General features: G+C 40.5%; 1 protein-coding gene across 3 annotated transcripts in view; it reads right to left on the bottom strand.

Annotated features, from left to right (window-relative positions):
* The window catches only part of RB195_020975 (uncharacterized protein), a gene marked incomplete at both ends in the record, with an annotated part of 41,337 nt that extends 27,836 nt beyond the window's left edge, over positions 1-13,501 (bottom strand). For 2 of the 3 annotated variants that reach the window (XM_064189566.1, XM_064189567.1), the window contains 13 exons: positions 117-2,610; positions 3,706-3,801; positions 3,856-3,897; positions 4,048-4,167; positions 5,181-5,453; positions 5,547-5,750; positions 5,888-5,960; positions 6,598-6,739; positions 7,203-7,307; positions 9,470-9,596; positions 11,943-12,045; positions 12,116-12,561; positions 13,232-13,501. In XM_064189566.1, the coding sequence (XP_064045445.1) occupies positions 117-2,610; positions 3,706-3,801; positions 3,856-3,897; positions 4,048-4,167; positions 5,181-5,453; positions 5,547-5,750; positions 5,888-5,960; positions 6,598-6,739; positions 7,203-7,307; positions 9,470-9,596; positions 11,943-12,045; positions 12,116-12,561; positions 13,232-13,501 (4,495 nt within the window). The remainder of the gene's footprint in view (positions 1-116; positions 2,611-3,705; positions 3,802-3,855; positions 3,898-4,047; positions 4,168-5,180; positions 5,454-5,546; positions 5,751-5,887; positions 5,961-6,597; positions 6,740-7,202; positions 7,308-9,469; positions 9,597-11,942; positions 12,046-12,115; positions 12,562-13,231) is intronic. The other variant, XM_064189564.1, reaches the window with a different exon arrangement.
* Positions 13,502-13,893: the final 392 nt, after the last annotated feature.

The following is a 13,893-nucleotide window of genomic DNA, read 5'->3' as shown; positions in this document are numbered from 1 at the left end:
TGCAGTGTTGTTGAGCTAAGCAATAAGCCACTATGTTGTTGTAGCGAGCAGCGTTAGATGTTTAGCTGTGAGCGAAGCTACGGGAATGTAAAGAAGCTCATGCAAGAAGTACTCACCTGTAACGAGAAGCTTGCTCGCCTCCAGACGTTCGAACTCGTCCGTGTACTCCATCTCACGATTGTAGGACTCGTAGAGCTTTTCCGAAGTGAAAAGCTCATCACGAGTATGCCGTTCGTCGTGGATTTTACGGATACGTTCGCCAAGATACAGACCAAGCGCTGCCATCGCATAATTGCCCAACACTTGCTTGTACAAGAGGTACACAGTGATCTCAGCATTGACATCTTTACGACGTATACGCAAATCTTGATGAAAATGTTCATCACGTATTTTATGGTGCTCAGAAAGCTTTGAGAGATGGAAGGAGGCGGATCTAAGTGTGGCTTGTGGCCACGCTATTTGCGCTTCCCCACGTGGAGGTAAGAACGTTTTATAGTTGGTGAGGTGGAAGGATTTTTGTGTCGTACGAGTGTCTAGGTCTAATAACCCACCTGTGACCGCTTCAGCTAACGCGGCCGACGTTACTCCATGTGCTCCTCCGGTGTTTTTCAGCATCACTGCACAGTGCTCCATGGCATTTCCATACTCGGCGATATGTGTGGTCGTTTCCTGTCGATGTCCATCTCGGACCTTCACGGCAGCTGTTTGGGTGGCCGCACCTTTGCTCAACATCATAGTCGAAGTGGTCGTGTGACTTTCAGAAGCCCAAGAGCGGAATCCGGAAGTGGTCTTGTTGACGGATGCAAAGCACTTTTGCACATCCATGAAAGATGGATAGGAAGCAGCTTTCTGTAAGGCAAGATGGGAGGTGATGGCACTTTCCGAAGATGATTTGGTTTGCAGAAGTTCTCCTCGGAAGTGCTTGTCCTTGGCAATCCCTTCAACGTAGTGATCTTGTTGTCTCTGATCTTTCTGGAGGAAGATTACGCTTGTCGCATGCTCCGAGGACATCTCGTTGAATCTTGCCGAAGCGCTGATACTGTTTGGTGTCTTGGATGAACCCTGAACTCCAAGCATCTCTCCGCTGCTAGTCAATCCTGTGGCGAGCGTGACATGTTCAAACTCTGCTGCCGAGGTGAAGAAGCTAGCTCCATTGACGGTTTTCTCTTTTCTTACAGTCTTTGCTTCACCAATGCTTGGACGTGTGTTCTCAAATCCATATAACATCATCGCCTGTTCTTCCCTCATTTCACGGAATCGTGCTTCGGATTTACTCTGAGCAACAGCTGCCAAATTGCTCATAATCTCCTGCTCTTTTTCATTAGGCTTGATCAGTTTTTGCATGCCGATGGTCACATTTGCGTACTGCTCGCTCAACTCCCTTCCATTATAGCTCTCGCGCCAAACAAGTTTTTCTTTCCTGACTGCTGACGCCTCCTCGGAGTCGTCAGATGGGACCATGAAGGCAGAGTTGACCTCGCATGATTCCTTTTTCAGGACAGCTCGTTTGATAAACATCGCCTGAGGTTCGTAATTGTTGGCTGTTTCGAAAACGACGTCAAAATAGGAGTCAGACTCCTTCTTTACAAGGTCCACGATCGTTGGTGAACCGCCATTCCAGGACTCTTCAGACTCAGATTCATATCTCCTACCCTCATGTCGGAATGTCTTTTCACCTCTGAGAGTCATGCCCTGCATCTCCATTTCATACTGGCCACCTTCAGCTTCTCTCTCCTGCATGACGATCTTCTTCGGAGGTGGGAGTTCTTCTGAAGACTGCGATTCCAGAGCTCTTCCTCGACGTTTGATGACCATCTCACCTTTGATCTGCTGACCCTGCTGTTCCATCTCGTAGTTGCCACCTTCGGCCTCAATTTCTCTGAGTTCTCTCTCTGCTCTTACTTCATGGACCACTGCTCTTTGGAATACTTCTTCTTGCTGTAGAATAGTGACCATGTTTTGTTGCTCCTCTTCCTCAGCTGATTCGAATCGGCGAACTCGTTGAAGATTCGCTTGATCCTCGAATACTTGTCCGGCTTGCTCCATCGCATATGCTTTCGAAGTTTCTTGACGTCTTTCCCATGGCATTCGCCTTTTGTAGAGGATCATTGATATAGTTTGAACGAGAGGAACATCAATGTACACAGTGAACGTCGAACTATCCTCTCTTCGCATTAGACTGCAGTCAGCAAAAACGTTGGCACAGCGCGCTCTGTGCGTGATCTCCACGGAATCGTCAGTCTCCAGCCGACGAAGTCTTCTTAACGCTCCTTCGCCTTCGAAGTGAATTCCTTCCTGAAGAAGTAGGATTTCGGCCTTCTCCGGCTCTCGCTGCACCTCTCGATCGAATGTATCCACATAGATGCGCTCCACTTTTTTCTCCTCGACCATCGGTGGAGTCTTGGCAACCGTTTCCTCGTAATGGATTGCATGGACCACTTCTTCCTCCACGAAGTCCGATCGTTCACCGATCACATACGTCTTTAGGATGTTTGTCACATCTTCGACCACTTCGACTTCCACATGTGTGACGGCACTGACAGCATCCGCATCTTCCTTAAGATCTCTTAGGAGGCGTTGGCCAACTTCCGACAGATATTCCTTTTTGTTCTGAAATTAGTTCGGCGTTGTTTGTATAGGGAATTTTAAGCAGTGATACTGGAGACAAAATAAATTTTAGTGAAATAGAAGCGTTAGATCATAACAAAATGAGATCGAATTGAACAGAGAAAGGGTGCGATGCTGTCTACTTCTTCGTTATTTTGTTTATGCGAAGAAGAGCTATAGTCTTCTTGGGAGAAAAAAAAAGAAAAGAGAAAAATGCAGATATCAGAGAGACACTATTTTCGCTATATTTGTACCGGAGCAGCGGTATTTGTTACTGCAAAAGGTACATCAATCAGATGTTCTTTAGCTCGGAGACATGAATATTCCAAAGATGCGTATAAAACGGACTCAGTAGTTATATTTTGCTGGATTTCTTCACCGCTTCACTTACTGAGAACACCCTGATCGTGAAAAACTGAAGCTTGAGTTCAAAAAAAAAAACTTGGAAACTTTTCGTTTTCCTTTGTGGTGTCCTTTTCAGAACCTTAATTATCATTTTCCCAAAGAAGCCTTGTTAAAAAAAAATAAAAAAAACAGAACTGTTAAAATGTTACTACTATAAACTACTATAAAAATTAGATTGATGCTTTTCTACTTTATTATTTCATTTTTTCATGACATGACAAGAGCGGGATAACAAGAGAAAAGAGGCTAACTTCTCAGACAAGAATGAAATACATAGATATGTATATAATATTTTTTGGGAGTCACTTTCACATTTACTATTCAAAAGGTTCTCTACTTTTTTTAGTGATTGATGTACTTTTTCTTCTTCTGTCACTCAAACACAACCTTCCAAAGAACTAGTTTTGGAATTCACCAAAACAAGCAAGCAAACAAACAAACAAACAAACAAGAACTAGTCTGAGTACGAGGAGAGGAAAAGCTTCACTAGAAGAGAAATATCAGATATATCCAATCGTTTAACTAGTCCCTAAAAATCCTCTCTATCCTTAATGCATCTGACAGTTGCTCCTAGTTGGTTCTAACAGAGAAATTCAAGAAAACGGAAATATTAGTAGCTGCATAAAAGATAACAGCAGCCATTCACAGAACACATAGAAACACTCTAGAATATGGTAAGGAACGCAATCTTACCATAAATTCAGGAACCTCCAACGTTGCCTCCCGCTCCATTTTCGTCTCGCCGTTCTCGATCAATGTGATCTTGAACTTCGAATGCCCATCTTTGACCTGAAAACTCGCAATCATACTAGTCAAAGGTGAAGCGTGAGTTTTTACACTTACTTCTTCCAGAATTAGGCTCTTCTTTCCGATAGTCGATTTTATCTGAAATGAACATCCTTAGTTGGTGTACACGAAGGATTTTCGATTGGAAATGTGCCCTAAACAATATGGCGTCGAGTGGCAACGCCACCCATCTGACTCATTATTTAGGTTTATTTCTATTTTCAAGGAAACTTTCTGATGATCACTAACCTTGTAGTTGGTGACCGTGTCACGAACCGTCCATGCACTTGACACACAACTATCGACAGTGATCAAATCAGCGCCAACGATCTTTTCCATGCGAAGTTTCCCCTCCACTGTTGTACGGACCTTTAACAAGAAAACCTCGCTTACTTATTCTAGAAAATACTGCTAAATAGTTCCTTAATCTAAATCCGAAATATTTATCTAAGATATTACTTCGTAAGTTGATTTTTACCTTCTTCTTTCTGATTCTTTCTTTGATCGAAAGACTGCATTGTATGACTTACCGAAAGGCCGTGAACTTTCGAATAGTTTTCGGGGTAACTTAAGTGAACAGAAACTAGAAAGGGGAATTCTGAAGACGAAAAAACAAAAAACCTTAGGGGAAGAGATCCGAGAATAAGTTGGATGCCATTGATGTCAATAAAGCTATCAGTAGAAGTGATATGCACACACATATATGAGTGTATGTTTGACCTCTCGTTTGGATGAAATAATCAATGGATTTGTTCGAGATAACATGACCCAAAAAACATTTGCCTTTCCAAGAACGCGGGAGTTTCACCCTTTATTATATTATCCCGAACAAATGTCACAAAAAAGTGACCTTGTCCTCTAATTGCTGTCTAGATTATTGGCTCAATCCAAATTTTTTTCTATGCTCCGAATTATCAAGGCCCTAAATTCACGACCAGGAAAGTAATCGTGCTATGAATGTTGAGTGTTTTTTAATTCCTAGTCCCAATTGAATTTTTTTTTGAAATTTTCAGAACAGTAAACATAATTAATCTACTGGTAATTTAACAATCCATTGCCAAAGCAAGCATTTTTTCTCTTGAAGAAGTACTTGAAAAATCCTCATCTTGCCCATGTTGTTTATGTTTAGAACGGGGAGCAAAAAATCCAATGTCGCAAAAGTAACTCATCGAATACTTATTCGGCGTAAGTGATTTGTCTTTATGTATAAATACTGCTACATCATACAGGCTACATAAATATTATTCAAAAAAGCTGCATAATAGAAATGGGAGGGTGGTGACTGAATTATCTCTTTACCCAAACATAAGATAGGACAGGACCCTTGACATGTTTAACCCAAATCCGCAAGCTCACTATGACAGCATGAATCACCAACTCACCACCGGTGGTCCTTGTTTTTTCTTCTCATAGTCCACAATGGTTTCCGTACGACGTGTTCCAGGAGGTGTCTGATGTCGTGGTACTGGCGGTAGTACTTCCCGACGTTGTGCGTACGGCGATGTGAGCAGTTGTGCTGCTTGACTAGAGCTGGCTTGATCTTTCCTTGGGAAATAGGGGGAACCTAGCGGAGATTCTCCCGTATACCCATTCGATGGCACTGAATACACCACACCGTCATTTTGTCGGCGCGGTTGTGATGTGAATCCGTAAGCCTGAAGAATGAAATGATCAAGGAAGCGAGAATAAAGTGCTATAAAAAATAAAGAATGAAGTGCCAAAGAGGAAATTTCCGCATAATCACTAGCCTGTCGCTCATCAACGTACTGATCATGTGATTCGTATATTTCCGTCTCATTACGTCTTATCGCCTGTGGCGACAGGCCACTGGATCGCATACGATTCGGATCGACGTTCTTGATCTGATTCCGCGCATCGAGCACTTCCTCAACGTCCTCCGTATCCAATTTTTCCCATGTATATACGTTTGCTACACGAAGACGACCGCCGTCCTAAAATCGCTAGGATTAAGAGTTCACGGTGAGCTCTCAGATATGAGAAGATTGAATGTAATCAATAGGAGCGTTGGCAGATCGTTAAGAAAAACGCATCAGAGGAAGAAAGTCCTACTATGTAAAATGCCGCTTACCGCACTCCTAATCACTTTATTAACTGAACTAGTGGACGCGGCTTTTGGCAGATAATCGGCAGCTGGGTTAATCCTGAAATTTTAGTGTCATTGTTAGGACTTACTTATTTATTTTCCTTGTGTAAAATGTACATATAAACTACATACTACACAGCGTGCATTATTCTTATGCGAAATTTTAAATATAGACGTGATGTGGTAATGAAAATGTGTATTTACACGATTACTATTCATTAACTAACAGCTAGTAAAGTCTAAATTACTAAGTTTTTTACGTGGCACTACGATGGTTGAAAAAATAACTAATGCCCTTAAAAGTACTCTTAAGTGTTGCGCTAGCATTTGCACATATGAGAAATACCTATTGATCGTGGCTAGAGAATGACAACCTTGAAAACTTTCACCGAGGAATCTTTAGTTAAGCTCTTCTGCGTTCGTTATATAAATACTAATCTTCTCATCTAAATGGAGAATTTCTTCTTCAAATTCTTTTCTTTTCATTTCGTAAGAATTACCGCCTTTCTCTAAATTGATTCACCAAAAATTAGAGTTTTGTAAGTTAGCTTTTTCACTGTTCAGTATCTCCTGTAGAGGCCGTTCACGTTTAGGCTTTAATGAAAGAGTGGGTATCTGGTTCTAAGATATATTTATTTTATTTGGTTTTCTTCAATTTCTTGTCTATTGACTCAAGAAAAAGTTAGCAAACATACCTCTTAGAGGACGTAAATGCTACAGGTTTAGTGGGAGAGTCGGGTTCGGTACTAATTCTAAGCAAATCCATTGTGGCTTCATCTAATTGTGTGAGCGACTGTTGTGTGCTTCGTGAGCCGGGACCACGTGGATTTCCAGAGGCTAAACACGAGTTCATATAGAAAACAATGCTATCGATTTACAAAATTTGGAACAGTGAGTTGGAAAGCAATGCCATCTACTGTATCTTTCAGGCATTTAACTCTATGATTAGTTCTCAGTGTTAGATTTGCTGTTGGCACATAAATTAAGAACAACTAAGAAGTCAACCATGCTAAAATAGACGCATTTTTGTGCATACGACGAATGACTGACGTATAAACAAAAATTCGTCTGCTATTTGATCACTAAAGTCCAGAAAAAAAATGTGGACTCTATGAACAAACTTTGTGCTGAATCAAGTGATTTGCCTGAAAAGACGTAAAAATGCAGAAAACACTCGAAAATGAAAAGAAAATGGGGAAAGGGGTAGAGATGAATAATAAACGAAAAATCCTGCAAAAATATTAGTTATCGAAGGTGCTACGATTCGTTGACCATATTCATCCACGCCACATTCGCATACCTCTAGGTCGATATTGCATTTGTGCTCTACTACTACTGGTCATATTCTGTGTTCCGGATGGATCCTCTGTGAAACGAACATTACGTGGTGAGGCAGGCATCGATGCTGAAAACATGGATATTGATTGATGGAGGCGAATTCTGTCCGCTGACTAAGATGGCATAGATTTGTACAAATGTACTTAACAATTGTTCTACTTTGTACTCCGTGCAAACATATTACAGCGCTTAGGATTTTCAGCACGAAGCTTTCGTACCACCATCATCTATCCCTAACCGATTTTTCGAAGGTGTTCTCTCAGCAACAGCAGCCTAGCAAAGATCGGCATGTGTTATTTACATCGAACAGCTGTGCTGAGAACAGAAATAGATGGTGCCGACGCGGTAGCGCTGTTGTCCTCATCATCAATTAAGCAATAAAATGAGTTACTGCAACGGTGCTCTTTGAAGAGAAAATCCATCCGGCTTTCTATCATGAAGTTTTATCGCTAACAGTCACTAAATATATTGATAGTATGTAAGTAAAATTGGAAAGGATAGAAGATAAAGTCACTGGAGTATCAATCCAGTTGGGATGCGGCAACGCATTTTACTAGTTCTTACTTTTACAGTTCGTACTCGCTGAGGTTTAGGGACGCGTGTTGGCCTATTCAACGACTTGCGAAGGTCGACCAGTAATCAGCGCAGTGTTTTTATCCTCGTAGGCAAGTATGGCACTAATTTATCCAACCCAGAGGTATGAAAGGCTTGGTTGGCATTGGGGCGGTTTCGAACCATCGACCATCCGGGCACAGCGTAGCTATAAGCGATTGCGCTACACCCACTCAGATAAAATTGAATATGTAATTATACTATATATATATATATATATATATATTGTTGGAAATAGTGGCAATCATAGAGTTATTTCAGTATTCCAATTACATATTTCTCATATTATTGTAGTAAGAACTTATGGGACCTAACACGAAAACCACTAACAAACCAAACTAACATAGCAAATGAATTAGCAAACAAACGGGCTTAAAAATATTTTTGTGCTATTTTAAAAGTAAGGAATGACTTTTTTTACTGGTTTTGTAATGGTTTTTTCTACTGCATAGGTTAATATTACATTAGTACGATCAAATCAGAACAAAAACTCTTGATATCTCATTCGGGGGTCAATGGTTCAGTAAAACCTGAGGTGTGATTCTTTTCTATCCATATAATCTTTTCGATCGAATACAAATATTAGTGGCCGTGTCCTGATTGTGTAATTGCAGCACATATTGTAAATCTTTGACTCATCTTCAGCTTTGCCATAAAACTTCCATGGAACCCATTTTATAGCCTAATTACTGTGCCTTCAATGATACTTGATGGTTGCTATTTTTTGAGCTTTTCGAAAAGAATGTTCGGTCATAAGGTGCAAGGATTTCGTCTTGAAAAATACTAAGAAATTCTACTGCTAAAAACTTTAGAGTTTAAAAAATCCCCTCTCGATGCTAGAAACATTGAGGTTGTTCTATTGGTTCCAATCATTTCTCTTGAGCGTTTAAAATTTTTTTTTCGCTTTTTCTTCCGTGTTCGCTTCCTTGTTCATACACATTAATTATTTTGAACTTCCACGAGCATAAGGGTTTCTTCAACCAGCTTTTTTCTGTCATGGATTTTTTGATCCCAATCGAATGGATAACTGGGTGTTAGTAGAAGAAAAATAACAACTTTTCTCGTTTTCACTCAAATGCAGCACTCTTCACTACTAGAATGGACCATTAACGGAGACAGGATGTGCAGGGTATTTTTTACAGAGGTTAATTTCAGAGGTAAGACGAGCCACATATCGTTAATCCATTGCTTTTGCTGCTTCCATGAGCACCGCTCATTGAAGTGCATTTTTACGCTTGCTTTACACAAACTACGTGGGTGAGAATGTTCTGACGAGGGCATCGAGGCAGAAGAGATGAATCGTGTGGTGCGATTTGCAGACAATATGCTGCTGTGGAGAATTATACGAATAATTGGAAGGATGCAGTAAAATTCACGCATTATGCATTTTAATGTCCCCAAGACAACTATTGCCGAGAAATTCGTGTGAACAAATTTGCAGCGAAGTTCGAGAATTAGCGAAAATGCGGATCAAAAGCCAGGAGGAAACTGCAGGACAGCGGTTATCAATCACTGTGATGTGCAACTCGTTGAAATTGTAACAGTTGTCTGAGTAACCTTCGGCTGAACACTTTTGCACGGCCCGTCAATGTAAAGGAAAAGTAGAAAAAAACGTACACTCCCTCTTTCCGTATCGAAGCCGGTCAATTGTGGCGTAATCGTTCTCGTCACGGTACGGTGATATGGCACGAGATGGTGACGTGGTGCGTTCACGCTCCGGCGGTGCTCCACCACCGAACCAGCGCTGAAGAAGAACGTGCATATCACAGCCAAAGGGAAAATTGTGAAATAAATGATGATTATAGGTAGAAAATAAGTAAAATACGAATACGCAAACGTTTGCAGTTTTGACTCTGATGTTTGAAATTGAAAATTGAAAGTAATGAAAATTGCAAAAGTGCCGTGGCTTGAAAATGTTTCCACGCTTCAAAAACAAAAAGTTTGCAATATTAAAGAGAGAATCCAAAATTTCGCCGAAACATGCATTAAACAAAAATGATAAAGTGTTGGTGGTTGTAATCAGCCTTAATTAACGATCACAAACGATCATTCTCTAAGTTCGAAATCCTGTCGAACTGTGGGAGCTGAGATAGCCAAGAATAAAAACTATGCAAATTTAAAAAGAAGAGTTTAGGAATTCTTCAAATATCTTCTAGTAGCTTTCGTTTGTTCCTTCATCTATTCGAAGCAGCAAGTAAATAAAAATTCTGGATTCATGGCTAGGAATAATGAGAATTAGACAAGTGGATTCCTTGTAATCGCAAATTAATTCGCATTTCGGACAGTGATATCCACTGACATTAGGACCAAATCCAAAAGAAAGCAATTACTTTTTTTTTGGAATTTTCAAATCTAAGCATATTTGTGATGAAGATCTAAGACATCAGTATTTTCTTCTTTCAGCCGCATATGCTCACACATCAGATAGATTTAGCTCATCTACGCCTCTTCTCAACAGATTCATTCAAACCGATCCGTGAAACCTTTGCAAGACGATAGCAAGTTCTCTAGGCTAGTTGGATGAGTCCGTCTTTAGGTCCAGTCATATTTGTTTTGGAGAAAATCTCATACAGAACGTAAACATCAGAGCTATTTCGACGAGTTATGGCGCAAGGCATTTTCAGGAGTGCAATGAACTACATTTCGTTTTAAAAACAGTAAAATAACAGTCTTGAATAGCAGTTGAATCCAATTTAACGAAGAAAAACTTGTACCAGAAACTTTTTGAATAGATTCCGATCCCTTTTGGACCGTCCCTTAGGGGGCATTGTTTGGAAGCAGACAGGAAATCCTTGGTGAAACTAGGAGAAATATTTCCTACAAACTGACGCAGTATGTTGTTAGTAGCTTCACATTTCAGTGACATCTGTCAGAATCCGCTTAAGTTTTATTGTGCTCTGTGTTATAGGGTGCCGGGAGTTTTTCACACGGCAATAAAATTGAGAATTTTTCAAAATGCAAGGGAGTGCTGCTGAATTCTTGCATCTTGCCACTGTCCTTTCCTTAACGTTTCATGTAACGTGAAAATTATGAATTCGCCTTTAAATAAGTTGCTGTTTTTCTCTGATATTATTTTTACCTACTCTTGATGAGCCTTTTGCATGCGAAACAGCAGTTAATTAACCCTTTTATTTCATTTTAAAGAAATCCAAAGATTTTATTTCATCCATTTATTTCATGATTGTACACAACTGCGTCTCCTAATTTTCTATGTATTACATTCATAGCTGTTTTTGCCTCATACACTGATAACTTTTCGGAAACAAGAAAAAAGGAGAGAACTGTCGAACTTTCGAGGAATTCATTCCTACAAGCAGTGTTCAAAAGCTGGATCTACCCCAACTTCCCCATCGTAGACTTGGCTGGTCTCGGAAGGAACTTTTATGAGGATTTTCGTTGTAATACGAAGAACTACTTTACGATTTTGACGATCACTTTTCGTGACAGTCCCGTTCGCGTGCAAATCCGGGTTTATATATCGGAAACTTGGGTTTATAATTTATGTGATGCTGCTGAATAGCCATTTAATGAATACTGAAATAATTCCCCGGTTTTAGCTATCACCGGTGAGATGATGTCGCGATGAAGAAATGCACTGGGCCTTCCCTATTCATACAATGCGAGACAGACCCCTAAAGATTTTTTTCTTCTTGTTTTTGGTATTTTTTTTCTTTCCGTGGAGTAGTCCATAATGTTAACACGGATCTCAGCAAGCAAACAAAAAGGTTTTGTGTCGTTGATCCTCTGAGAGAACGCCACGGCGCCGATTGCAATTTTAACGTGCAGTGCAAACTTGTGAGAAAAGTGTTGGGAGAAAAAGAGGTAAAGCAGATTCGTGACGTAATAACAAAGAGCTCCGCAACGCATTTCGAACGCTTGAGGAGATGAAATCACAGGTAACGTCTACAGTTCCCCTGTACTTTTGGGAAGAAATTCTCTGGAAGTTAAAGCTAAGAGAATATTTGGAAAAATATCTGGGCTTTTTCTTTAAAATGGTTCTATTTCCACATTTGACTGCATGTTGCATTGTGAACTTTGCTGCGAAGAAAAGGCATATTTGGAAACTTTCTGAACAGCTTGTCGCAATCACCTGGAAAAATCCACCACCACTGCTTTTTTTCTCCATTTTCTTGATCTTTCTCTTTCGTACTGTCGATTCACAAGGCGTTGGAGATGGCTCCGCCGACGTACCACTGGAAAAATGAACAAGATTTCCCCAGAAAAAATTAAGAACTATCACAAATTATGGACATTAGAACTTACGCAGGAGCGGAGGATCCTCTTAATGGTCTGAAACCGGGTTTGTGTTTGTGCCTGCAACATTCAGGATTCGTTCCTTCAGCATCAATCCATGGTATGCTATCATCGGATACAGTAACAGGTTTTGTTTGTAACGGTACCACATCCACATCTAACGGAACACCACTCCACAATTCGACAGTACTGACGGCACGACATGCGTTCACCTCCGCAGCCTTGACGGTGGCGCTGGCGCTGGACGCTTCATTAGCGGAAGCGGAACGCCGTTGAGTGACGTATTTTTTCGCGTTGGAGCCTTGTGCAGAAACGAGGATACCACGTTTGACGTCAGGAATGTGATAGGTATCTTCTACAGCGCGGCGCCTCGATTTTCTACCACCGATACAACGGCAACAGTTACAACACGTACAACACGAACGTCGACAACACAGACATACCATCACGAGCACCTTAAAAAGTACGAGTTTCGCGGGGAACACAAACACAGACAAACAGACAGACTTGTCATGCACACAGAGTGACAAACACATGAAAAGTGGTATTGCTTGCAAAATTCACAAAAATATTTGCAGAGCTAGGATCCTGGAAGTCACCAGGTTTTTATATAAACAGTAAGAAGATATTTGAGAGAATACAGATCGAACGATCGAAGATCTCTTGCAAACATGTGGGAAACCACTAAAATCTGAGAATAAGCCCAGTGATTTGTTCTTGCTCTTTGCTACAGGGGACTTTTGACTTGTCGAAGGGGCCAACTATTCAATAAGCATATTTCCCGTTAGGCCAAGTATACCTTCTCGACTTTTGAATTGAAAATGATAAAAAAATAACTTCAATTTTTGTGGTTCTAGAAAACAACAATTAGGCTTTAGGTCCGTCAACGTGTCAAATTTGCAGTTAAGAAAATCCTGACTTTTTACAAGTTTGAAAAAAAAACCAATCGCAGCCTTTTCAGACCACACTTCCCCCTCTCCCCCTGCATTTCAATTAATAGAATTTTATTAGTTGGAAGTGAACTATATGACCAGCTAATTAGTGCTTTGTCTTTCTGTCACGTTTTTCGCGTAGTGTTAGAAAACTTATCCTCTGTGCTTTCATAGAGATCCTATATGAACATACCTGCAATCCAAGCAAGATCCACGGTTCTTCAGAAATCACATGAATAGGGTCGTTGAATAAAAAAGCGAGTGCTTTGGGCCAATTTATACCACTCTCAAGTCCTCGCATAAAACTGGTCATAGACGAATGATCGCTCGCTAACGTTCTTAAGGTTTCGGACGAATTGTCCTTTTGAGAAAGATTCTCTTCAGGACATAGGTCGTAGAGCGATTCTATAGCTTCGTAGTCGGACGAATTTTTGGGAGCAACGAGTAATGTCGCAAGTCGCATGTCGAGTGATCACGATGGTATCTCTCGATTGGAAAATAAGCTGCGAGGAACTTGGAGAACAAACATTAGAGGTAGTATATACGGTAGTTATTGTTCTTCACGATCTCATTGTGAGGGCCATTGGATATTATTATACGAGAACATCCTGGGAAGGTCTTTGTGCGTGCAGAGCGTTTTTGTTTGCAGTTATAGCTGGATTTTGGTTTTTGGAAATGTGCCTAAATACAATGTTATGATTTCTTGGGTAGACGAAACGGTGCCAAATACTGCTTGTAAATCTAAAAAACTGCGATAACGATGTGGATCCTATATTGAAGAAACTACATACTGTCTTTCTTTATTTAAAAAAAAAAAACTCGGTAGTGGCTGTTTAAGGGTCCCTTATCCATTTT

The sequence above is a fragment of the Necator americanus genome, chromosome II (genome assembly GCF_031761385.1).
Source record: "Necator americanus strain Aroian chromosome II, whole genome shotgun sequence".
Lineage (NCBI taxonomy): Eukaryota > Metazoa > Nematoda > Chromadorea > Rhabditida > Ancylostomatidae > Necator > Necator americanus.
This window is presented reverse-complemented; position numbering and strand designations above follow the sequence as displayed.